Source organism: Tympanuchus pallidicinctus, unplaced genomic scaffold, assembly GCF_026119805.1.
Source record: "Tympanuchus pallidicinctus isolate F22 unplaced genomic scaffold, pur_lepc_1.0 scaffold3, whole genome shotgun sequence".
In the NCBI taxonomy this organism is placed as follows: domain Eukaryota; kingdom Metazoa; phylum Chordata; class Aves; order Galliformes; family Phasianidae; genus Tympanuchus; species Tympanuchus pallidicinctus.
The window spans coordinates 84,684,783-84,709,562 of NW_026294747.1; the positions used below are offsets into that span (position 1 = coordinate 84,684,783).

Genomic DNA, 24,780 nt, shown 5'->3' on the forward strand with positions numbered 1-24,780 from the left:
GGACATTGCATTACTTCCAGTAGGAAGAGTTTCATCAGATTATAGCTTCAGAAAAGTGCAGTGAAACATCATTATTATCATGACAAATCACCAAAAAATCCCTCAGTGTATCCACTGAATTAAATATCATTTGGCTTTAGAACCATTGGTGGTTTAACAACCAATGGACAGCTCAGCCTTACCAGACTGCTCTCCCACTCCTCCTTCTTGGAAGAATGGGGAGAAGATGTGATGAAAAAAGGAGAACTCAGAATCAAGATAAGGACAGTTGACTTTAAGGAAAAGAAAACAACAATGACAACAAAGTTATCATAGAAGCAAAAGAAGAAAACAATTATTCTCTACTTCCCATCAGCAAACAATGTTTAGCTACTCTTGAGAAACAGGACCTCAATTTCTGGGGAAGACCAATGCTTTCATAATGAGAGCTCCCGCTCTTCTCCCTCACATCCCTTTTTCCCTATCCTAGCTTTTATTTCAGAACATGACTCCATATAACAAGGAATATCCCTCTGGTCAGCTTGGATCAGCTGCTGTCACTATGTGACCTCTCCAGCTCTTGCCCACCCCCAGGCTGACTCTCGACACCTAATGGCTTCGATTGAAGAACCAGCCTTGGTGCCAGCACTGCTCAGCAGCAGCCATAATATTAGTACTGCTCTAGCTACACATGCAAAGCAGAGCACTATATGGTCTGCTGTGGGGAAAGTCAGTTCCATTGCACCAGAGCCAGTGCCAAACCCCACCTGGAAATGCAAAGTGGAGTTTGAAGAGAATTCATTCTACTGTTAAACATAATACATTAATTTTTCATTTAGAACCTGACCAGCTTGAAACTATTGAAACATCAGTTTATTATGTTAGAGTTTTGATTCAACTTTTGCTATATATTTATTACCAATACATCTCTCAATGGTGTATTGGTAATAAACAATGCTCCTCTGTATGAAACAGGAATATATATGCATAATTACAAGATCAGAACAGTAAGTGCTACCTTAAATACAGAAATAAAGTCTAAATATAACAACAAATTTACAAATCTGTCTTTGCTGTCAAGCGAACTGAATCCTAATTTCTGAACCATAGATCTTGTCCTATTTGATGTAAGGTCCATAGCATAAATGTTTGAGTCTTACTGTGTAATTAAAAGAATGAATGTACATCTCTGTACATCTGATCCTGGACTAGAGTGCTCTTTGGGGGATTATATTTATTGGATGTTGAAATCATTGAAAAAATTATCTTATTATAATTGTTAAATTCTGAATTTAATCCTTTTATTGATATTGTGGTAGAACGTGCAATTCCTTTTTACTAAGCACCGTATGTGTAGGGGCCATAACAACAGAATTCCTTTTTACTAAGCACCGTATGTGTAGGGGCCATAACAACAGTAAAAAGAAGCAGAATTTCTGCTTTTGTCATGCAGAATTTTTTCTGTCGAGTTATTTGACTATAAATCTAAAGACTGTTGTGTGAACAATACACAATAAATAAATAAATAATGTAATACTGGTAATCTATTAAAGTGTTTGCTCTTCAAGGATGCCTTCCTGAGAGCACAAGAGCTCTGTGTCCCTCTGAATAAGAAAGCGGGCAGAGGAGGTAGAAAGCTGGCGTGGCTTGGTAAGGACTTGCTGGGCACGCTGAAGGCAAAGAAAGGTGCGTACAAGCTCTGGAAACAAGGTGGGAAGAATACAGGGATGCCATCCAGACTTGCAGATGTTGAATCAGGAAAGCCAAGGTACAGGCAGAACTGAACTTGGCGAGGGACATGAAAAACAACAGGAAGATTTTCTACAGGTACATTAGCCGGAAGAGACAGGCCAAAGTGAGTGTACCTCCTTTGGTAAATGCAAAAGAAGAACCGGCTTCAATGGATGAAGAGAAGGCTGAGGTACTGAATGAGTTCTTTGCCTCGGTCTTCACTGGCTGCCAGGATTCCAGTATTTCTCACGTCCCTGAGCCATGCATCCCTAAACCTCTAGGTGGGGACCGGGATGGTAAATTTCCCCCTGCTGTGAGGACAGAGCAGGTCCAGACCACCTCATGAGCCTGAATGTGTACAAGTCTATGGGGCTGTATGGCACGCATTCCAGTGTTCTGAAGGAGCTGGCTGAGGTGGTTGCTGAGCCGCTCTCCATCATATTCGAAAAGTCGTGGCTGTCAGGTGAGGTCCCGGATGACTGGAGGAAGGGTGACATCACTCCCATTTACAAGAAAGGGAGCAAGGAGGACCCCGGGAACTACAGGCCAGTGAGTCTCACCTCTGTGCCTGGGAAGATCGTGGAACAGATCCTCCTGGATGATATGCTTGAACACATGAGGATAGGGCATGTGATCTGAGACAGCCAGCATGGCTTCACCAGGGGAAGGTCATGCTTGACCAGTCTGATGGCCTTTATGATGGAGTGACAGCATTGGTGGGCAAGGGAAAGGCAACCGATATCATTTACCTGGACTTGAGCAAGGCCTTTGACATGATTCCCCACCACATCCTTATCTCCAAATTGGAGGGATGTGGATTTGGTGGGTGGACCACTTGATGGATAAGAAACTGGTTGAAGGGGTGAAGACAGAGGGTGGCCATCAATGGCTCTATGTCCAGGTGGAAGCCGGTAACAAGTGGCATCCCCCAGGGGTCTGTCTTGGGACCGGTGCTCTTTAACATCTTTATCAATCAACATCGATGATGGAATCGAGTGCACCTTTAGCAAGTTTGCTGATGACACCAAGCTGAGTGGTGCGGTTGACATGGTAGAAGGAGGGGATGCCATTCAGAGGGACCTCGACAAGCTGGAAAGGTGGGCCCGGGTGAACCTGACGAGGTTCAAGTGCAGAGTTTTGTACTTGGGCCAGAGGAATCCCAGGCATTCATACAGACTGGAAGGAGTGGGCCTTGAGGGCCCTGCGGAGAAGGACCTGGGTGTCTTGATAGATGAGAAGCTTAACATGAGCCAGCATGTTAAGCCAACATGTGTGCCCTTGTGTCTCGGAAGGCAAATGGTATCCTGGGCTCCATCAAAAGAGGAGTGGCCGGCGGGGACAGGGAGGTGATTGTCCCTCTTTACTCTGCTCTTGTGAATCCCATCTGGAGTACTGTATCCAAGTGTGGAGCCCCCAGTACAAAAAAGACAGGGAGCTGTTGGAGAGGGTCCAGAGTTGGGCCACGAAGATGATCAGGGGACTGGAGCACCTCCTCTACAAAGACCAGAAGGATTGTAGATGCCCCATCTCTGGAGGTGTTCAAGGCCAGATTGGATGGGGCCCTGCACAGCCTGGTCTAGTATTAAATGAGGAGGTTTGTGGCCCTGCATGTGGCAGGGGGATTGGAGATTCATGATCCTTGATGTCTTTTCCAACCCTGGCCATTGTATGATTCTGTGATAAAACTGTAAGTAATTAACATAACTGGCATGATGTGTTCATGTAATTAGAGGTTTGAATGTCCCTTTGTTTTTGGGGGACCTATGAAAAGGAATTGTGTTTAAAAACTAAAAAGTAAAAATTCTCTTCCAGGTCTGATTTCTTTGTCAGTAGCATAGGTATTATTTGTTGCCATAGCTAATCCTGCTGTCTACTTACAAAGCTTTTTCCATTTCTATAATTTATTATTGGTAATTTAATGTCATTAAAAATAGTCGTTATAACAAATACAAGGACATTTTCACAACATTTTTTTAAAGTGCTTTTTGTAAAATGGATGACTAAGATACAGGTATTTGCTCTATTGTCCAATTGACCGTATTATCGTATTAACTCCACTGAAAGATCCATCTTTTGTGCCTTGAGCCTGAACAAAATACCATGAGTGTGTTCAGGTGAAGCGCTCTGATGAAATATAAAATAAAAAAAAAAAGGTTTCTGAATTGTTAGTTATCACATTATAGAAATGTTTTCATGAATTCCCAATTTATAATACTGCAGCACACTTTTAAAAATGAATTTCCTTTAGTCATTAGGAAAAAAACTTTTGTTGTGCTTTTTACAGTAATTTAATTAAGCATTTCCTGTAAGTTCATTTCAGTATCTGTCATGCTCACTAAAGTTAGAATTCAGAATAGAATGGTAGATTAATTGCCTTTTGTCATAGATGAAATAAGAATCCTAAATTTGCAGAGTCATGAAATTTGTGTTCCTCAATTGCTTATTCAATGCTTTGGAAATCTGAATCAAGAAAGACTGAAAAAGAGGGCCAAAGGTTGTTAAATGTAGCGAGTAACACAGATTTTGAACTTTACTTAATGAACCGAGTGTTTATTACTATGAAATAAATGCACCATTTAAAGAATTATGGTGAAAATGTAAAACATTAAAACTCTAATTAATTTTGATCAGAAGCATGCAGTGCACTCATCTTTCCTAAAACATTTTCATTAAGGTCGAGATTTTCTTTGTTATTGAGATAAATGTATTCCTTTCGCACAACATTTCTCTTCAAACCACGTACATCATGGATGTTAAGTGTGGTATATTTGACTCTAGGCTGTAGTTTGCAGAAGCATTTTTGTGGAAGTCATATGTGCCTAGTTTTCTGTTATATGCTTTATATCACTTTGGAAACAAATAATGTTCAGAACCCTTTATCAAAGGCTGTGTGCACCCAAACTTATTTGTGAAAAAATAGACAAAGCATGGGAAAAAATCTTCAAATATCAGTCTGTAATTCACATGTAGAGCATAACTATTGAACAGCAGAAACAAAAACAAAAACAAACAAACAAACAAACAAAACAAAAAAAAAACAAAAAAACCACCAAACCAAACCAAACAAAAAACCAGCCACATTTATTTCTTTGCTTATTATTGCACTACACTTAGAAATAAAAATGTATAAAACAACAGCTCATTTCTCATTGCTGAGAACCTTTTGTTCTCATGTTGTTCTAAGAAAATGCTATTTTATTTCTCAGCATCAAAAAGTTTTGCTTCCTATAATTTGGTAGATATACAATGTATGGTAAATATTGAAAATAATCCTGATTTGATTATAATAGGCATGGAATTTTCTGTAGTCATATTGCGAGTGTATATATACAGTGGAACTTTTAAATTCATAATTCATGAAAATAATGATTACATTATGAAAATGTTATTGTGATTACCGTATGTATGTTTATTTATGCACAGATGTAAGTGGTATAATTGAGCAGCAAATCTGCCTTAGAAAGGATCTTAATCACAATGAGGTCAGACAGGAATAAGAGACGAGCATGCATCCTGAGACAGGAGCAGAGATTAAGGAAACCTGTCCTTTCAGGTACAGACACAGTACAGTCAATCTCCTTGAAGTAGGTTTCCAGCTATTTCATTGTTGATATTTCAGGCTTGTAATATTTAGCTTTTTTAGATACACTGTAAAGCACATAAACGGAAATCTTTAAAGACTCGATTTGTTTAAAAAGGAGACATTTTCCTGTACTTTCTTCAAGGAGAGCCAGCTGAACTTGTCAAACAATGGTTTGGTTTCAAGCACCACCTGCCCTGAAGAGCATCCCAACTGGAGTGGCAGGCGGCCAAAAGGGCCACTCAGTGGAATGGTTGCCTCCTAAAAGGAAGGGAAACAGATGGAGGACTGGAAATTTGGCATAAAATTCCACTTCTGTGCTAAACGTTAAATGCAATTCTGCTGTAAGGACTCTTGCAGTGGTACATTTTTCTGTATAATCAGAATTAGAAACAAGGAAATAGAAAATACAAAACAGTGACAACCATTTCCAAGAGCCTTCAAGTTCTTGTACCAGTACAAGTTAAAGGGAAGAGGCTGTGATAAGCATGCAGCTGCTCGCGTCTTCTGAAGGGAAGCTGAGTGTTGGAGTGTCAGAGTGGTTCTCTTGGTCTTGCATTGCCACCTAGAGTGCAGAGCCCTGCACTGCTTCGTGAAAGGACCACCCCGCCCCAACTCCCCTCCCCACTCCCCCCCTCCCGCTCCCCGCGCAGTTTCAGTCGCTGTATTTACAACAAAACGGGATGGGGAATTGCTTCCAGTTTATTGATGTCATGTTTACTTACATTATAATGCTTAGCTCGTTGGTAGCCTCGGTTTTTTAATGTTAGCAGATCAGCAGAGATTTCGTTATAGGAACTTGGTGGGGTTTAGCAGTAACAATTAATGGAGATGGCACATTAAAAGGTACGACTGTCAACTTGCCAGTGTTCCCACAGGGTGCGTTTTCTTGATGGCTGCTTCAGAATACTTCACGAAGCAAATGTCAAACTTGTCGAGGCTGTCAGTATGAAAATGATCCATGCAGCAAGGGTCTCCTTTTCCTGGGAAACAAACAGCTGCCTTATCACTGCAGGGCTGCAGTGACAGAAAACTGTCATCCACCATGAGAAATTTATATTTGCTCTTAATATCCTTTTGTAAAGAACTGCTCCAGTTGTACTCCGTATTTTTGCACCACTCTTCTTTGTAAGGCTTGTCAGCAATATGTTTGAAGCACAGTGCACGGGGCTTTGGAAGAAAAATAACTTCTGATTTAGTGTTGGTTGCTCACTTTTTTCTGATTTAACACAGAGACTGACTTAAGACTCAGTTTATAGTCCCGCAAACTCTTTTTTGCTCCAAGTTCAGCCTATTGCATTGGAAAGCAAGAGCTTAACTTACACAAAGAACAGCTGTCCTAATTTCTAAAGTCCCTTTTTCCTGACGTATTTTCAAGAGTTAAGAATTTTTACCTATTTCCAGTTAGTGTTTTGCTTGCTAGAATCTGTGAGGTAGGTGATGAAATACCTCCTGTCCGGGCTGAGGGTTTAAAAAAATGCTAGTATGCAAACATCCTCTCAATGAGATACAACCTGCAGTATCTATAAACTGTCACATTTTTATTGTACATAGTGATTTTTCATGTATTTATGAATTAGCCAATATTTAGAGTGATAGTTAGCAAGTATTTAGGCTGATTGCTTTCCACCTACCTGAGTGGGCAAAACTGCTTCCCTGAGAAGAGTCTAGTTTTCTTTCTGCTGGCAGCAGGGACCTTCCTGGTGGTGTGTCAGGCACTGAGGCAATTTGGAACTTGCATGAGGTTTGTGATGCGACCAAACAAGGTTGTACAGACTGCAATTTTGAGGAATTGCCAATATAGAGAGTCTCACAGGTCTTCTGACCATGTTCCCACTGAAGAACATTCTTTGTTCTTCTGGAGATAATTATTTTCATTATGCTTGAGTACACAACAAACTCTTTTTCTAGTCATTATTTGCTGACAGATGTTTCAAGACTTCATTTTTAGAGTTTGAAGTACTTGATGTTTCTTGTTACCGACTGCACATCCTCACTGAAGCTTAATATATTGGACATGTTACAGCTCGTCTGGGTTAAGTTAATATGAAAAGTAGTAGTGTCTGAATTTGATTGTGAGTGTTTTTGAGATGGTATTTCTAATTTATGTGGTAGCATGGAGAACTCCTCAGTCATTTCTTGATGTAGTAGCATACTTTTTATACTGGTCATTTTCTAACTTATTCAGATGTTTGTTTATGTCATACTGCATTCATTAAATTTATAACACAGCTTAAACTTCGTACACAACAAAAACAGCAACTTCATTAAATATACCTTTCATAGTAGAACTTCAGAAATTGCAGGTATGATGTAATGTGCAGATCTGTGAAACTGTGCATTTCCCAGCGCAATGAATTGTTGCGTGATCTGTTCTGTGTACAGAATACTGTCAGATTCCCTGTAGAGTTAAGAACTGTCTCATTCACTGTTATCTTCCAGTAAGTAACTAATGAAATAAAAAGAAATTCTCAGATGTTTCAGATAAAGTTGGATGGAAGGGAGAAAAAGAAAAGAAAGGGATACTCAAGACCCTATTTCTAGGAGGGAGGAGTTGTTTGTTTTTATGTCAAGATTTGTCTACATGGGAATATTCAGGAATAATTACTATAAAAATAACTTTCCAAGTGGGATTTCTTGTTCTTTGGTTGGAGCATCATTTGTAGTTGACCTTAAACATGCTTACCAAGGGAATGAATTAATACAACAAAATTGTACTCTCTCAACTGTCAAATCAAAATTTTCAGAAATTGGAACATAAATGTCAGTCGCGCCCCTCTAGTTTTTGCCACCTAAACACATCTAAATTTCAAAATATTCCAATTAACTTTAGCAGAGATACTGAATGCTCAGTACTCTCATAATTCCAAATGTTTATTTAGGTAGCAAACTGTGGGCTCTCTGTTTAAAATTCTTGGCTTTTTTCTGGTTCTGTGACCCACTAATGCTCAGTTACCAGGTGTAGACTAAGTCGCATGAACCAACAGATGCTCACAGGGCATTTGAAATCATCTATGGGACATCCAAAGGATCTTGTTTCCACCCTGGTAAAGACCATTTAGAAATCTGTTGGTATGGAAGATCTTCTCTCATGAGATGTCTAGCAGCAATGACTTGAAAGCTTCTAAACTGGTGTTTCATTTAGAATGCTGAGTTTAATTGTGCTTTTTAAAGTCATTAGTTCTTCTCCTTGTTACTGTTATTTTTGTAAACCTGAAAGAACAATTCCAGACTAGTAATCTTAACACATTTCAACATGAAAATATTCTTTGGCTCTTGAATTCACTTTTTCAGTGAGAGTAGTGATAGTCTCAATAATACTATCTTGAGGGATTCACTTCTTTTTACTCCTCTTACAAATCTCCAGATCTGTGTTAGTGTATACTTTGTGTGAGTGTATTCAAAATCCACTTAATGTTTGAATTGACAGTTGGCTGTAGTCAGAAAAGATACAGAGAGGAGTTTGATTTGTGACATCTGCTAGCAAAATCTACTTTGATGGTTTAACATTTTAACAACAAAAGAACTGTTCTGTTTCAGGATTCATAGGGCAGAAAGCACTAGTCAGTAGAGTCATAGGTTGAAGCAAAGTAAATAATAATGTAAAATAGAGGTGTGATATACTAACAGGAAAAATGTAAACTGAATTTTGTGGAACAGAAACTGGAGTTTAATATTTCACCTGCATATTTAGTAATACATAAACCAGTAATAGCAACTTTACACACTGCTATCACCAATTATTTTTAATTTACAACAAAAATAAAGGTTTTTTCTTCATATTCCTTCAGAATTTAGAGCTTTATAATGGTAAGTGGTAATTAGTAAAACAAATATATTAAGTATGTTTAATCTTCAGTCAGCCACCATATCTTTATAATTCAGCTACATAGGTTAGTTAGCTGAAAATTCAAACATTTTTTAATGACACTATTAACTTCAATTTAGCATTATATATGCAATCATTGGGATTCCTCGACTTAACAAAAAGAATTAAAATTACTAAAAGAATTAAAATTAACAAAAAGAATAAAAATTACTTAGAAATTTTGCATTGTCAGCAAACTGAAGGAACAGTGAGACTTTGCACCTTGAAGTATGGTCAGTGTATACACTCTATATTGCCAGTGCAAATTCTTCCCAAGTTTACTACGGGCAGTGATGTTGCTTTTCTTGTATGTCATAGGAGATCATGTCTCAAAATCTTCTGATAATTTTTAGTAATGAGCAAGTTGGTGGTTTTCAGTCCACCACCATCACTTTTTTCTGCAGAAAGCAGAATGGGTGTGAGAATTATTAGCTCATAATTTCCAATGTCCCCCAACAAGTCTCTTTTGTCCGCGTTGTTCATGTGGTAATGTACAGCTCAGGGAACTGATCTGGATGAAGATTCATATACCAAAGAAAATATTTTCTCCCTTTGTTAATGCATGCTGTAAGAAAGAGGAACCATCTTTCATTTTGCACAAATTACCCATCTTTGGAGATTCTAAGCTCTGATTTCCATTTCAAAATAATATGTGATGCTTTCTGTTCCTGGAAAATGGAGATGGGGTAAAAGTGCCTCTACAAAAAGCTAAGATATCCAATGCGAAGCATGCAGAAAGCTTTTGTAGCTTTCTTTTTTCAGAAAGTGTCAAAATAACAAAAAACAAGATAACAGACAGGGCCCTTGATGTAGAAGTCTGCCCACATAAATCCAATTTATACTCATCTGCATTTTACTTGTTTGAATACATTTTACCTGGTTGAAGCAGCAGAAAATGAACAAAAGAAAGAACACTGATACTGCAAAATAACCCAAAGCAGATGCTTCTTTCTTTAGTATTCATGCAGAGCAAATCCTAGACTTCCTTTAACCAGTCAACCATCGTTTCTGCTTCTCAGAAAACACTGCACACCGCAGCTGCTACTGTAAACTAGGAAATCTGCCAGATAGGAAGCATGACCTTATGAGCAGAAAATTAAAACATTTCAAGTCTACACAAAGCTAGTTTCTATTGTAAAATCTTTTTCAATGGATAAAACCCAATAAGTAGGCCCAGGAAGTCAATATTCAGCCTCATATCCCTTTGCCCTCCTGTAGTGAAGATAAGGCACAGGTCCTTTCCTCTGTAGCCTGAAATTTCTGCATGCTTCCTTTATGACTGGAACCCCTAAACACTGGGAAAGAATTACCATGTAGGGTTTACATTGCCTGTACGAAGGAGGAGGACACAGATACTGGAATAACAGCAGGTTATATGCTAGAGAGGTGAATTGGTTGGCACTGAGGTCAGCAGAAATACAACTTCTATAGGTAATGACCTTCGGAAACATACAGACTTGCTGTTCCTTTATTAACAAGCCTGACTTGAAGGAACCTTGCTGTTTTTCTGTTCTTTTTCTGCTTTTTTATTCAACATTTGCTGTATTCTGTATTTGGTGTAAGCAGGCATCTGAGCTTAGCTACACATTGCTGCTTAGTTGTTTCCATGGGTGTACTATATACATCATGCTCTCTTGAATATATGCTACACTTGTAATTTCAACAAATCAATAACCTTAGGTTTCACACATGTGCACAGACATGTTTTCACACCCAAAATAGAAGAACAGAGGTCACTGTATGTTTTAAAGATAATTGAAAAGATGGTAATCCAGGAAGTTAAGAAGAAAGCATTTAGCCTTTAGTAGTCAGTCATAAAAATATTTCTCAGTGCCTATTCTATCCTGGAAGGGAAGAGGATTTGGAACTAAAATGAGTTGGAATATATCCTTCTTTAACAGAACAATGAGCTATTCAATTTTACTCCAATATTGTGTAACATATTATTAGACAATGTTTTTTAATAAGATTTTCTGGTCCTATTCTATTTTGTGATGTTCATATGATCTTCCTATATGCCTTGTATCTCTGAATCTTCATTATAATTATTGTTATAAAACACTTTGATGCAGAGAAAGGAAGACTAGGGTGCAAGCAGATTTGCATAGAAAAATTAAGTTGCTGATTTAAAGCAGGAAACTACACCCTTGGTTTCTGGGTCCCATTCGACATCCCTAACATTTCTCTTTCTCGAATATTGACTATTGAAGAGTGGTGTTGTAGCAATCAGAATACTTTTTCACTCCCAAACATCTATTTCTTTTCTTTCCTTTAAGTTTCCAAAGTGAGGAAAATCCTCTGTACTGTATTGTGAATTAAAATACATGCAAGAAAACTGGACATACTTTGAATGTGTGGCTGTGGCTGTTCTTGATGTGATGATGGGCTGCAAGTTGCCTTATGAAACAATTTTCTCAGACTTCTGTATTTTATATTTTGGAAGTCACAGTTTTGTACTGGACACAAAACAACATGAGTTCCTATGGAAATGGGCTTTATGATGTCACACTTCATTTTTTCAGTGTGATCAGCTAAACCCATCATAAATTATGAGCTCAACTCTTGGAGTTGAAGCAGTAGAATATTGTAAGCATGCTGCTGTCTGACATGCTCATGTTTCCTATTTTAGACCTGACTGATCTTCAGATAACATATGGTGGTACAAGTAATTGGAAAATTGGCAGACCTGTCAAGAAAATATGCTAGATGGGACAAAAATACGATGCTGCAGCACATAAAGTGTCGCTGAAGTGAAATTTACTGTCTTTTATCAAAGGGTGAACTAAACGTATCTGGTCTCAAAAAAATGAAACATTTTTCAATGGCAGATGCTTTTCAAAAGTAATTTTTAGAACAATGATGAAAGTTCTTGCATTTGAAAATAATTTAGTGGAAACCTCTGGTCAGGAACAAAGGAAAGGTGTGAAGTACTGTCTGCTGCAGACTGTCTGTGTAGGGTTTAGTAATTTTTTTTTTATGTAACCAATCTGCAGATTGGTCATGGCTATTTTACTTCTTAAATTATTTTTCTACTATGAATGTAGATGATTAGCCTGATTTAAATTTTGAGTGTTTTTATTTTTATTTCAGCTATTGAGCAGAAACAAATGCTTGAATACATGATATTATTTGCTTATTTTTATATTTGTTGGTGAAGAGAAGGATGGCAAAAGTATGTGCAGAACTCTATACATATGCATAAGTATAAAAAGTGTACTTCAGCAAATTGATTAATGTTTGGGTTTTCATTTTCTTTTACAGGAAGATGAAAATGAAGCTGGGGCTGAAAATCCATCTCAGGAACTGAATTTGGAACAGAAAAAATCAAAAAAATAGGGGATTGCTGTTCTTGTTTTAAATATTTGCAAGTTGTGTAACAGTGATTATAGTTTCTCATTGTAAAATTAACAACAAAATTCTCAATAAAGTCACTGAAATTTAAATTCATTCTACACTGGGAAATTAATTATGAAGCTCCTGGTGATATTTGTGATTATATTCAAAGCTGAATTATCAAAACTGAGCACCAGACCAGTGAATTCTAAAAGCTTTTTGAACACGGTGTAGAAAGCTGATGGATTATTCATCACTAAAAACACTTCGTAAGCAAACAGTATAATTATTATTATTATTTTTAATTCTACCAAGCAGTGTTATCCTTAAAGGATAGTTATAAGTCAGACACATTTTGGTATTTCTGAGCAAGAGCTTTGATACTGAAAAGTGAGATGTATGTTATGTTCTTAAATTCTGAAATTTCTTCTGAACAGTGGTTAAAATAAGTGTTGTTGGGGATTGGGTGAAAGCAAAGATTTTGTGGTTTATAGAGTGTGTTTTCACATATAATTAGTTTTACATGTTTATGCCTTCCATGATTTCAAAGTTTTTCATATTGTATCATCATTTTCCTCCATGTAAAACCTTTCCATCTTCACATGATCTTTGTCTTTTATGCCAGATTTTTGTCTTGATTGGGCCATCCCACACAGTTCTGATTCCTTTGTAACAATATTTGCATTTAAATAGCATAAAATAACTTCTTCCTGCATCATCAGATCTTAAGTGAATACTGAAAATCTAAAATAATAAAAAAGAATTCTTCCTAAAAAAATCTTTTTTATTTACTTCTGCTTTTAACTCTGTATAGATCACTTAAGTGGGAACGTTAGCACAAGAAACTCAGCTGTAGGTTTATAGCTTGATACTTTCACTTGTTGCAATGAAGAGAACAAGAATATTATTCTGTTTCAGAATTGAAACTGCATTTGCTCAAGACCCTTGAGGGAGAATTGCATCTTCTTCTACTGCAGATGTTTATGTCTTTTTCCCATTCTTCCATATTATTACTGTTGTTTCTGTATATTTACTGGTAAATCAGATTGGAAATAGTATCAATTTCAATTTTCTTGCTTCTATATAAATTATAGTTTTATAGTTAAAAGGAACATACCTATGCTCAGGCAATATCTTTTATAATTCTTTTCTGATTCATGAGCTTCAATTATATGTCTCTTCAACAAATTTCAAATTTGGGTTTATCCACCCAAATTATCATACAAAATTAGCAAATATGGTCTCAATCATGCAAAATGGTCTATTTTTATTCATTTCATGGCAGCAGTTTTCTCTAGGCTATATGGCAGCTTGAGATTGTATGGAAGGTTAAAATGAAAAAGGTAGATATTTGCTTTTCAATATTTTTATGAAAATACATTACTTGATCCTCAAACACCTGAATGAGAAAGACAGTATAGATGTTGAGAAATAGAGAAAAGTTCCATTTGTTGTATAATGCTGAAGAGCTTAAAGGAAGTATTACTGTATCTTTCCTACATTCTTACAGATTTTACATGAAAGAGCAATCACATAAATCATACTTCTACAAAAATCCAACTTATGTCACCAAAAGTCTACATTCAGGCTGATAAATAGAAATTTGTCCCCTTAGGCTAAGTTATTTAATTCAGACAGTTGTAAAATGCCAAAAATCAGAGTTTTCAACTGTAAAATAATAATAATCAGCACTGTTATCATAATCATACTGTTACTACATGACGACAATTGGTATTGTGCCTCAGAAGAACTAAGTTGAAAAGCCGGTGCAGAATATTGTGCCTTTTATTAAAGGTATGTCCATGCTGTGTTCAGAAGCCAGTCTGCTTCTGAAGAATCTCCTGTAGAATGAAGCTCAAAGCATATCAGACTATGTTCAAAGGCTTAGAGAGATGAGATGAGCAAAAGTTTACACAGCTTTAATTAAACTGACTATAGCCATTTATATGGAGCAGTACATTCCTTAAATGTAAACATACACTGACGCACATATGTACTTGTGCCAGAGTAGCCAGCTTTAATATTTTATTTTATTCTTCCTCCTACTGTGTTGTCCTTGAATAATAAAAGCTGCTCTGAGAGTCTAGATTAAGAGCTATTTTTTTTCCATTCCATCCCTGTCAAGAATGACAGTGATGATGGTCCCCAGTTGGGAAACTCAGTTTTCTCGTTTACCCCAGTAATAGCTATTTTAGGGTGGCTTAGGGGATAATCATGTTTTTCATGCTTGAGGAGAAACTGTCATTTTCCCCATATTAAAGCCAATTTACCACTTTTTGTACAGTTCATGATGGATTGCTGTTGGTTTTTTATTCATTACTCCATGTTTGCTTTTTCTCTCCTGTGGAATGCCAGTTGCCTATCTGGGATTTTGTGAGACTCCAATACTGTTTTGTTCTATTACACACAACCACTTCGCTCTCAGACGTGAGCAAATTTGTTTATTACTACAATTTTTGATTTTGGAAAGGATTTCTGACTTTTCAGCTTCCTGGTAGGCCTGCCCACTCCGATCCAGGGCAAGCACTAGGAGGTGTGGGACCTCATGGCAGTCACACACAAAACAACCTTTCTAATTTGTAAGAGTGTGTGTTAGGTTGTGTCATGGATACACATGCAGAAGGTTGCTAATATTTAAAATGTATTTCCTAACAGAATCTTAAATGTTGTGCAGTTATAAGGATACTCCATAAAAAGAAATCTATTTCTACTATATGTGTGTCTTCTTACTGGTTAAAATGAGGATTCACAGTATTATTGGTATTTTGTTAATGAAATATTGAAATCTACTACTAAACTGGGTTTGTGGTGTTCTTTTATGGTTTTTCTCCTGAACAGAACTGATCATAGTGCATTACAGGCATGAAATGTGATATACAAGAGCTAATCCAAGCACAATATTTGTTTTCTGCTCATTGGAGAGCATTGTCATACTTCTACGCTAAGAAAATGATTTAAATATGATTATTCATTCTCAGGAGAATCAGTGTTTATGCAGTGAGAATTTTTAAAGCAAAATAGAATACACTGAAATAAAATTGTATCACTTTACTACTTCTTACTTATTGCAGTCCCATAAGCCTTCTACCGCTGGGTTGGTTGTTCTGCATCACGCTGCAGAAGCTAACTCTCCCTGACATTAGGCTAGATAGGTTTTACTCTCTGGAAAGTGAACATTGATTAGAAACTGGCTCTATTTCACATAACCTAAAGAAAACGAATTTTACATAGCAATGAATAGACAACTTCTTTCACCTATCTAAGACTGTAGTGTGAAATCAGAGCAAGTTATAAATGTTTCCCCACAGTGCATTCAATGTGGATTCTACAGTGATGCTATCTGGAAAAGGAAGTAAAATGCTGAAGGCAACAGCATGAAAATGCATGCAACTATGGCATAATTCTGATTTGTTTTAGAAGAACTATTAATTTCCTTGTTACAAAGCCAAGTAAGAGCAACCCTTTAAAACTGTTGAACCATGAAAGCCATTTCCTTACGGGTTTTAATTTTGGGAACAGACTCATGAAATTTATAGCTTTGATGAGATATTCTTTGCCTGCAGTCAAAATGAGAACCAGATCATTGGTTTCCCAGCATGACACCTATGTATTCTTGTGTGCACTAGATATCATTAAACTCATAATAACACAGCTATCATCACATTACTGTCTAAAGGGTTCGGTGTTGATGTTTGGTTTAAGTCTTTCACTTATACCTACAGCATACTAAATAGCTGAATAAAAGCAAAAGCTATACCATACCTATATTGTGCTACCATTCTGCACTTTAAACAAAAATGCAGTCATTTTATGCCTGATGAAATTTTTATTAATTTTGTTCTTGCCAAGCCACGTAGTTTTGAAAGAGCAGTAAGAGTGAACTAGTAGCACACCACAAATGCAGTCACAAATAATGGTACAGTGAGAACATTTTTTTTCTGGTTCATGCTGTGAAAAGAGTAGAGAACAACATGTACATATTAATTAAATAATTTTAACTTTCAGTATATTATTGAAAGTTTATGTATTATATCTGCCATCTTGTGATAGAAGAGAACTGTATTATAACAAGCCAATTGCACTTCACTACCTATATTCTTCAGGTAGGATAATGTCTGTAGCGTCCTAGCAAAGCACATGTTAGAAGCTATACAAAGAAGAAATTAGAGCGGAAAGTAATTAATGTCACCAATCTGCTGCATGCTTCAGCTGGTTTCTTCTGGAAATATAAAGTATATCCCTTTTACAATATTACACTGTGAATATCTTACTGTTTGTACCAAATGAGTTTTTCAAAGAGAGCTACTGATAGAAATCAGTTTTCATTCTGCCATATAACTGAGCAGGTGGATTGGGTTTCAGAGAAACAACCTCATTCTCATAATGGAGCAAAAAAGCTTGAAGAAGCGCCAGTATATAAAGCATAGTAATTTGTGGCTTATATACAAATTCCTTATTACTGAGATTTGAAAAGCTTTTGCCTGATCAGTGTTAGTGCTTTTATATCTATATATGGGGGGTGATGCCCATAGGAATGCTGACTAGAAGTAGTTTGTGATTGGGGCTGCAGTGTAAATTGACTCAAAACCAGCCAATTTCAGTGATCTGGAAAGGAAAATATATAGAGACAACTTCAATCTTTAATCATCAGTCTGTTGTGAAGATTTTACAGGCTACGTGATACAATCATTAGCTAGTGCATAAAACCCTTGGGGAATATGAAACACTAATTAGCTGCTGAGGGAAAAGGATTTATAAATCCTAGATCATAACAGTTATGTTACAGGAAAGACTTAGGGATGTTTTTCTTTTAATTGTTAGAACTGTATGTCCAGTTTCAATACCTAGTATTTATTTTAAGGATCATTGTTTCATTCACAAATGTCTGATTTTTCTTTACTCAGCACTGGATGTTTTATTTTTAGCATATTACTATGAAACATACTTTATTAAATAATTAATTAAATATTTCCATAAATATTTTAACAGTTAACATTTTTCGTATCTTTATATATTCAGATAGTATGAGGCAACTGTAATGCCTATAATCCAGCTATCAGCTCAGAACTTTCAACAGAACTTGACCTCGGTGGCAGCATGAGCAAGAATGATTTCTCTGTACTGTGACAAGACAGAAATGATGATGTGAAGGCTTGGGATCATCGTTTGAATTAGCAAAAGTAGCTATAGTTCTTTAGAATTAGCAAGTAAGTTTTTCCATTAACAATTTTAATTGACAACTAGATCTTTAGACCCATGTTTTCTAGTCATTGTTGATAATTTGGTCAGATTATGCTATTCATACCTGAGCATGATGTAGACATCTCAGGCCTGTTATCTTTTTATCCTGAAGACTGGAGTTCTGTGTAGTCCCTGATGCTGTCTAGAGTCTCAACTAGAGATAGTGTATGAATGTATCCCAGGCTTTATTTCAGAAGCAGAAACGTGCACGTTTTTAAATTTTACATTTTGTTTAGAAAAAGTAGCCTCTAATTTATACCACATATGGAAAGAAGGAAGGATAATGCTTGAGGTGCCTCAAGGTTTTGGCTGTAGTATTGATAGGAAAATCAGTCATGCCATTACTTTGTTGCAAGTATATGTATTTGTACATATACTGAATACAGTCTAGAAATTTAGTTCAGTAGACAGAAAACTGTTTTTTTTTTTCAAATATTAAATTACATTCTGTTCATGTATTACATAGAATGAGAAGAACATGGTTTTCTAATACCACACTTCAGCTTTGCTGTTTTGAAATCTCACAGGAGAAGACCAAAAAGACTAAGCAGTTGAACATAGCACTAGAAATACCACTGTGCATCATGATCTCAGCCCCTGAAAATGGAGTAGACTTTTTGCCTTGTTTGTCAAAGCTGGTGGTGAAGATTTAAAGAAAGGCAGCAGTTAAATAGCACTACATTTGAACTTGTATTGTGATATTTCAATGACTTTGATTTTTAGGTAAATGTATTGTCTCGCAGGAGCATAATGTCATCAGAAATTCAAATTAATATGACACACTTTCACTTATGAATTGTATGTAAAGCAACAAAATGTAATGGAATATCCACCGCCATCCCTGGCAGTGTTCAAGAGGCGTCTGGACGACGTGCTGCATGATGTGGTTTAGTGCTAGTGGAGGCAATGGTGATGAGGAGACAGTTGGACTAGATGATCTTATAGGTCGTTTCCAACCTCATGATTCTATGATTCTATGATTCTGTGATTGGAAGGAAAATTTAACTTCTACTGCCATAGCACCAACATCTGCCTCTGCTGTCATGTGCCAACAAGATGAAATACCGGCAGCACAGGGGCAGTCTGACAGAATGGTGTCTGACATGGAAGTGCACGTGAAGCAAAGGCATGGAACTGAATTCCTCCATGCAGAAAAAATTGCACCCAATGATATTCATTAATGTTTGCTGAACATCTGTGGAGACCAAACTGGATGTGAGCAGACTAGGGCCACAAAGATAGAGGCTGGAGCATCTCCTGTACTGAGACCTGGGACTCTTCAGTCTGTAAAAGAGGAGGTTGAGAAGGGATCTCATAACTGTTTATAAGCATGCAAAATGCAGGAGTCAAGTCATTAAGGGTAGACTTTTTTGGTGACATACAGCAATAGAACAAGGAGTAACTGGAAGGCAGAAACTGGAACATAGGAAATTCTGTACTAACACAAGGAAGAATTAGTTACTGTGCAATTGATATGACACTGAAACAGACTACCCAGAGATGTTGTAGATTCTCCTATTCTGGAGAAATTCAAGACTCATCTGGACGCCTTCCTGTACAACCTATTGCAGGGAACCTGCTTCAGCGGAGGAGTTGGACTTGATCTTGAAAGATCCCTCCCTCCCAACCCTCTACAATTCTGTGAGTTTGTGAGGTTGTGGGTGGTGTGTTTCAGCAACAGTGCTGCCCCAGCTGCTGTGACATACAAGTTTTATTCATTTCTTGCAAAATTGCACAGCTAATGGTGCTGCCTGTGTTGAAAAAATAGTGTTTTGTAACTGAGAATTTGCTCTATCAAATAGCGCCACTGTGGTCTTCTATCTGTTGTAGTTTCCATGGAAATAAATAAGAAGCTACATTGGAGTAAACTACATAGTTTTAGACCACAGAACCAACATCTGTCTTTTAATACTTGATACCAAATCTGTTTGAACAAGCTGCTTTTCTAACTATATCAAAGAAATATAGTATTTATAAATTTATATAAATCTTATTTTGTTTCTTTTGCTTTCGTAGATATATATTTTATGCAGACTCCATTCTTACTAGAGAAAACCTTCAGCAACCTGGTCTGATCTCAAGCTGACCTTTCTTTGAGAAAGAGGCTCAACTAGAGACCTTATGAGCTGCCTTTCAAACTGCACTTATATATAATTCTGAAATAATCATTTCATGTTTAAATTCTTAACAACTTGTGTGTACAAACAGAAAGTGAAAAAAAATGCTTTGCTTATAAATTCCAAATGTATCTGTTTTTCCCCTTGAGAATATGAGGGAAATGTCACTTTCTGCTGCGTAATGGTAAGCTTCATGCTGCATCCAATTTCCCAACTTTGAGCAGAATCCAGGCATTGCCTTGGTGTCTGGGTGTTGAGGAAAGTTCTTGGGAAAAGAACACACATTGACACTACATTTTAAAATAAAACTCTGCAGCTGCTGTTCATTCTCTAAAAATGATTACCAGATTTTATTACTCTTTTTGTACTTCAGCAATCAGGGTATTTTGACTATTTTTTTATTCCTTCAGAAATATATGATACTAGAAACAGATTGGTTTTTGTTTGTTTTAAATATATATTTGTTGTCTCTTCGTAAATATACAGATATATACAGATAGATATATACAGACTTAGTTGATATGATGAAGCATCTGTGTAGCATTTCTTCAAAACCATTCGTTTTCTCATTAGAGTGTTCCTCAGGAATTCAATTCTAGTCATTTGAAATTTCAGCTTCTATTTGAGGACCACTTTTCTCATGGATATTCTCCTGAAACAAGGAATATCCTTTCACTCTCTTTTTATTTCAACTGGGCTTCTGTCACTAAAGTTACTGTCAGAAATGCAGTGTTTCTTGTAATTTACTCCTTACCCAGGCCACATTTTTGAGTGTCACTATGAAATCTCCATTACTTTTTCACAAGGGAGGATAAGCCACTTTTACAAATTAGGTATTACGATTTTGTGTTGCTCTTGTTTCCTCTTTATTATATCCCTTGTCTTGCTCAAGCTGACACAATTTAATGTCACTGAGTTCTGGCAGTGACAAGAAACTTAAGGACATTTTTATTCGTTTTCTTAGGAATAAAACTGTGCTCTTCTTCTGTGCGGAATTGCTGCTCCACTGACATCAGTTCTGTATCTCTGGAAAGTAACTTACCTCTGGACTTTATCACAAACCACACAAGTTTGAACTTGCAAGATGAAACATACATGGTATTTCTAAAAAATGGTGAAAAAATCTCCTAAATATCCACCAGAAAGAATTTGTGGTTTTGAGTTTATGGCCAGAGAACACTGATAAGGGTATACTTTTCTGGTGTTTATCTTTTGCTGCTGCACTTTCATGAAGATAATTATTTTTTTCATATCTTTATATCTCAGCATAGATGAAGCATTTGATAATTGCCAATAAAAAGAATTTCAGATAGAAAATAACGTTTTAATCATTTTTTTACTCTGATAGATAGTGTTGGCTGAAGAATTTCCTGCATATCCTTTTCTTCAGAAGAATGAATATAAGCTTTTGTTCTGTGAAGAGCTGCCTGTCTCACCCTATGCTGTGTTAAAACTGCTGGCTGCAGAGCCCTTCTTGTAGCTGTCTCTATTCTCTGCTTTTGTGAAGGTCTCTGCTTACTGTGTTACATTGAATCCATTTAAGGCAAATATTTTGTAGAAATATAACCATCCCAAAATGTAATCTACAGTGTTTCTGTGAAGACTTGTGAGCTAATTTTATCTAGGAAGGAAGGAAGAAAAAGAATAACTGACATTATAAAATTGTATGTGCTGCTTTAGGGTACATCTTATATAGTCTCCTTTTAAACTAAGATGTGTTCGTCTTTTGACAATCATTCATTTGAGAGTTCATGTGTATAACATCTTAATGAAGCCCAAGGTTTTAGTGTTTGTTAAAGAACAGCAGTAAGACATAAGGTCGTAATTCTCCAGTGAATCTGTAGCCTCAGAAGCTCTGATTCAGCTGAGGCTTCCTGACATCTTTCCCCTGGGTCAGGTCAAGTGAGACTAAAAGCATTGCACATGTCACATATGGAGGGCTTTTGAAGACAGAAGTGACATTTATTTACAACCCTTTGGTGCCTGGCTTATCTTTGAAACACTATTGAGTACCTCACAAGGAAGAAGCTGTATATTCTTGCCCTCCTGCCAATGCAAGGTAAGTTATATGAGCACAAGTAATGGAAGCAATGAATTTGGGGAAAAACAGAGTCATGGGTGAAGTCGAGTACAACAGACACTGATGTCAAGAAAGGGGGAGTGATAAAAAAAGAACAAAACAGGGAACAATCAAAGCTGCCAAAAACTCTTTGGAGTTAAACCTATGCTAACATGGCAAGTAGTGGAACATTTCATATGACAGATTATTATATAAACTGTCTTGTTTTGCCATACTAAATTATTCTATGCCATGTCCTATGAAAAAGATAATTTGCTGTGGCACTGTTAGTACATCACCATGGCAGAATCGTTCTAGAGACCTGTCGGTTGTCATTTTGCAGGCTTTACTTAGCAATCCGCTGCTTTATCACAACATGCTGAGCAACAACATCATTAGGAAACCAGGAATCCTGCCCCCCACTCACCTTTCTTACTATGTAAATATCATATTCATGAGTAATCTTTTCTACCCTAACAATGGAACTCCACTCACATGGTAGAATTTTCATCCCCAATGCATCAGCCATAACCCAGATTTCATGCTTGCTCCTACTGTATTTTTATCTGCTCCTGCTATATTTTAGCAGCATAGTGTTTATGCTAGACAGTTGTATGAGGCATGCTAAAGCATTTGGGGTTGGGATAGAGCACCGCCAATGTCCGTCTCCTCTGACCTTCGCTTGCCACTCTTCTCCCTGCACTTGGTGGTCTGCTTCTGACAAAGCCTACTACTTCTGAGACAAAATACCAGCTTTGTTATCATTTGAAAGAGTACTGAGCTCACAGTTAAGAGCAACATTTTTCATCTCTAGTCAATTTATTGCTAATTTATTAACTTACGGTAAGTAACATTGGTTAGATACAATGCAGCAAAGGCTGCATTTCTTAGTGTAATGGAAATACTAAGTCATGGCCTGAACCTGTGATTGAGCACCTGGTGGGAACGAAGGGCCAACCCAGAAAAGCTCAGGTGCATACAATGCACCTGAGTGACAATGCAGCTAGGATCGACCCATTCCCAGATCTCACTTAAGTGCTGGCAATGGCGACTTGCTGGAAATACCTGACTACTGGAAGCATTCTGAAGGTGAACAGTTGTTTTTTTTTTTTGTCTTTCTCCTTTGTTTCTGTGTCTGCAGCTGCTGCATTTGGGTTTGTTCTCCCTTGCTGCAGCCTGAGCTTGTTCCACTCTGCTGTTATTGTTGTGCTTTCCGTCACATTGTAGCATTACTCTTCCCTAAATATTTTACATATTTAAAGAAATCAATTCTGTCAATAGAGCATACATGTATAGTCATACTTTTTTATTATTATTCATTAACAGCCTTTTAATTTGGATCAGTACAGAGAAACCCACAGTTCTGCCCTTGTTTCTGAATCCAATCCTGCAAACCTTTTCTGAGATGAACTATCCTGAAGTAGAGACAAAAAATTCATTCTGAATTTCCACAAACTGGAAGTGATTTGCAGTGCTGATGAGTGTCTACACAGAATTAGGTGGTCTCAGATTCACAGGAATAAGAGCGTGTGTGGGATTACACTAAAATGTGTGTGACCATTTATTTGATTTCTATTTAACTTCATGCCATAAAATATGTTAGACTGTTGTATTTTTAAAGCATGTTAAAGCATGATTTAATTTGTAGTAGGAACTGGAATTTCAATTTCCACTATAAAAAAAACTTCTTAATTTACTGGTATGGTTGTCTTCATGAGGAAACAGGAGCTAACAGAAAAGTTCTGCTTTTGTAGAGATGCTAATGCAGTGCTTCAGTAGTAATAAAAACAAACATACTTTGTAACATCCCAGGCAGTGAGTATTCATTTTAAAAATATTTAAGAATGTGGTCAAATTACATTTATGTCATAAAACGAATTTGTTCTATGAAGAACACAAGATCACAATATCCATTTGGCATAAAAGGTAATTTAAAACTCTTGCTGTTTGTCATCTTAATTCACTAATTGAAGGAAGTGGTTTTTATGTCCTTTATGGGATATACAGAGGATGTTGCCATTGCCAAATCAACTTTTTCAAGGCAGTTACAAGGAAGACTGTAGTGGTTATTGAAGGATGAACATCAGAGTAATTCTTCTGCATTTAAAGACTAGCTCTTCTATGTATTTTCTTGTGTAAAACTTAGTCTAACATGTTGATTCAGTTGATATTTATAGCAAAGCAATAGATTAAAAAACCTGACAGGAAGTTATTTTTGTATGCTAATTATACACTGTGACCAAACAGCTGCATGTAACTGAGGACAGAATATGCTGACTCTCTGGCTAATTTACTTATATTTATTAAACCTGTCCATAGCAACTCTATGTAATAATAGGTCCATAACTAAGAGAAATGGCATATTACAAATATTCATTTTGTTTGGCATATTAGCTCACAAAGAGAAATAAAGATGTGAGAACTTTGCTTGTGTAAGGTGTTGAGGAAACAGCATGTTTCTTAGTGTGATTGTGATTTATTTTCTGTGAAGTTCTCACTTAAAAAAAAAAAAAAATTCTTGAATCTTCTGTTTTGGCATTAATCTTTTTTTAATTGCATTGGCCACTATATAAAATAATTTTTTTTTCCATAAAAAGACTTCAGCATATAATGTTAATAGTATCTAGTATTAAACCAAAACATTTTGATTTCCATACTGCCACTATATAACTCAGCAGGAAAGCTTTTATTTCTGAGTTCCCATTGGAACTAGCTCTTGTACTTCCTAATTGCTATACCACTTCCCTGAAGCTCATCTTGACTAAGATCTAAGTTACTAGCAGAGAAGTTGACTCTGAGTAAAACTCAAATAAAGGATATTTTTCACCAAAAACAGGTACAGTGTAGTTCACAATTTCAAGATGCCTGTTAT

General features: G+C 36.6%; 1 protein-coding gene across 3 annotated transcripts in view; it reads left to right on the top strand.

The window, feature by feature from the left end:
• Positions 1-12,605, top strand: part of PHF14 (PHD finger protein 14) — a 152,587-nt gene extending 139,982 nt beyond the window's left edge. For all 3 annotated transcript variants that reach the window (XM_052696939.1, XM_052696938.1, XM_052696940.1), the window contains one exon: positions 12,420-12,605. Coding sequence is in view for 2 of the 3 variants with exons in the window: in XM_052696938.1 (XP_052552898.1) it covers positions 12,420-12,494 (75 nt within the window). In the remaining variant the exon portion in view is untranslated. The remainder of the gene's footprint in view (positions 1-12,419) is intronic.
• Positions 12,606-24,780: the final 12,175 nt, after the last annotated feature.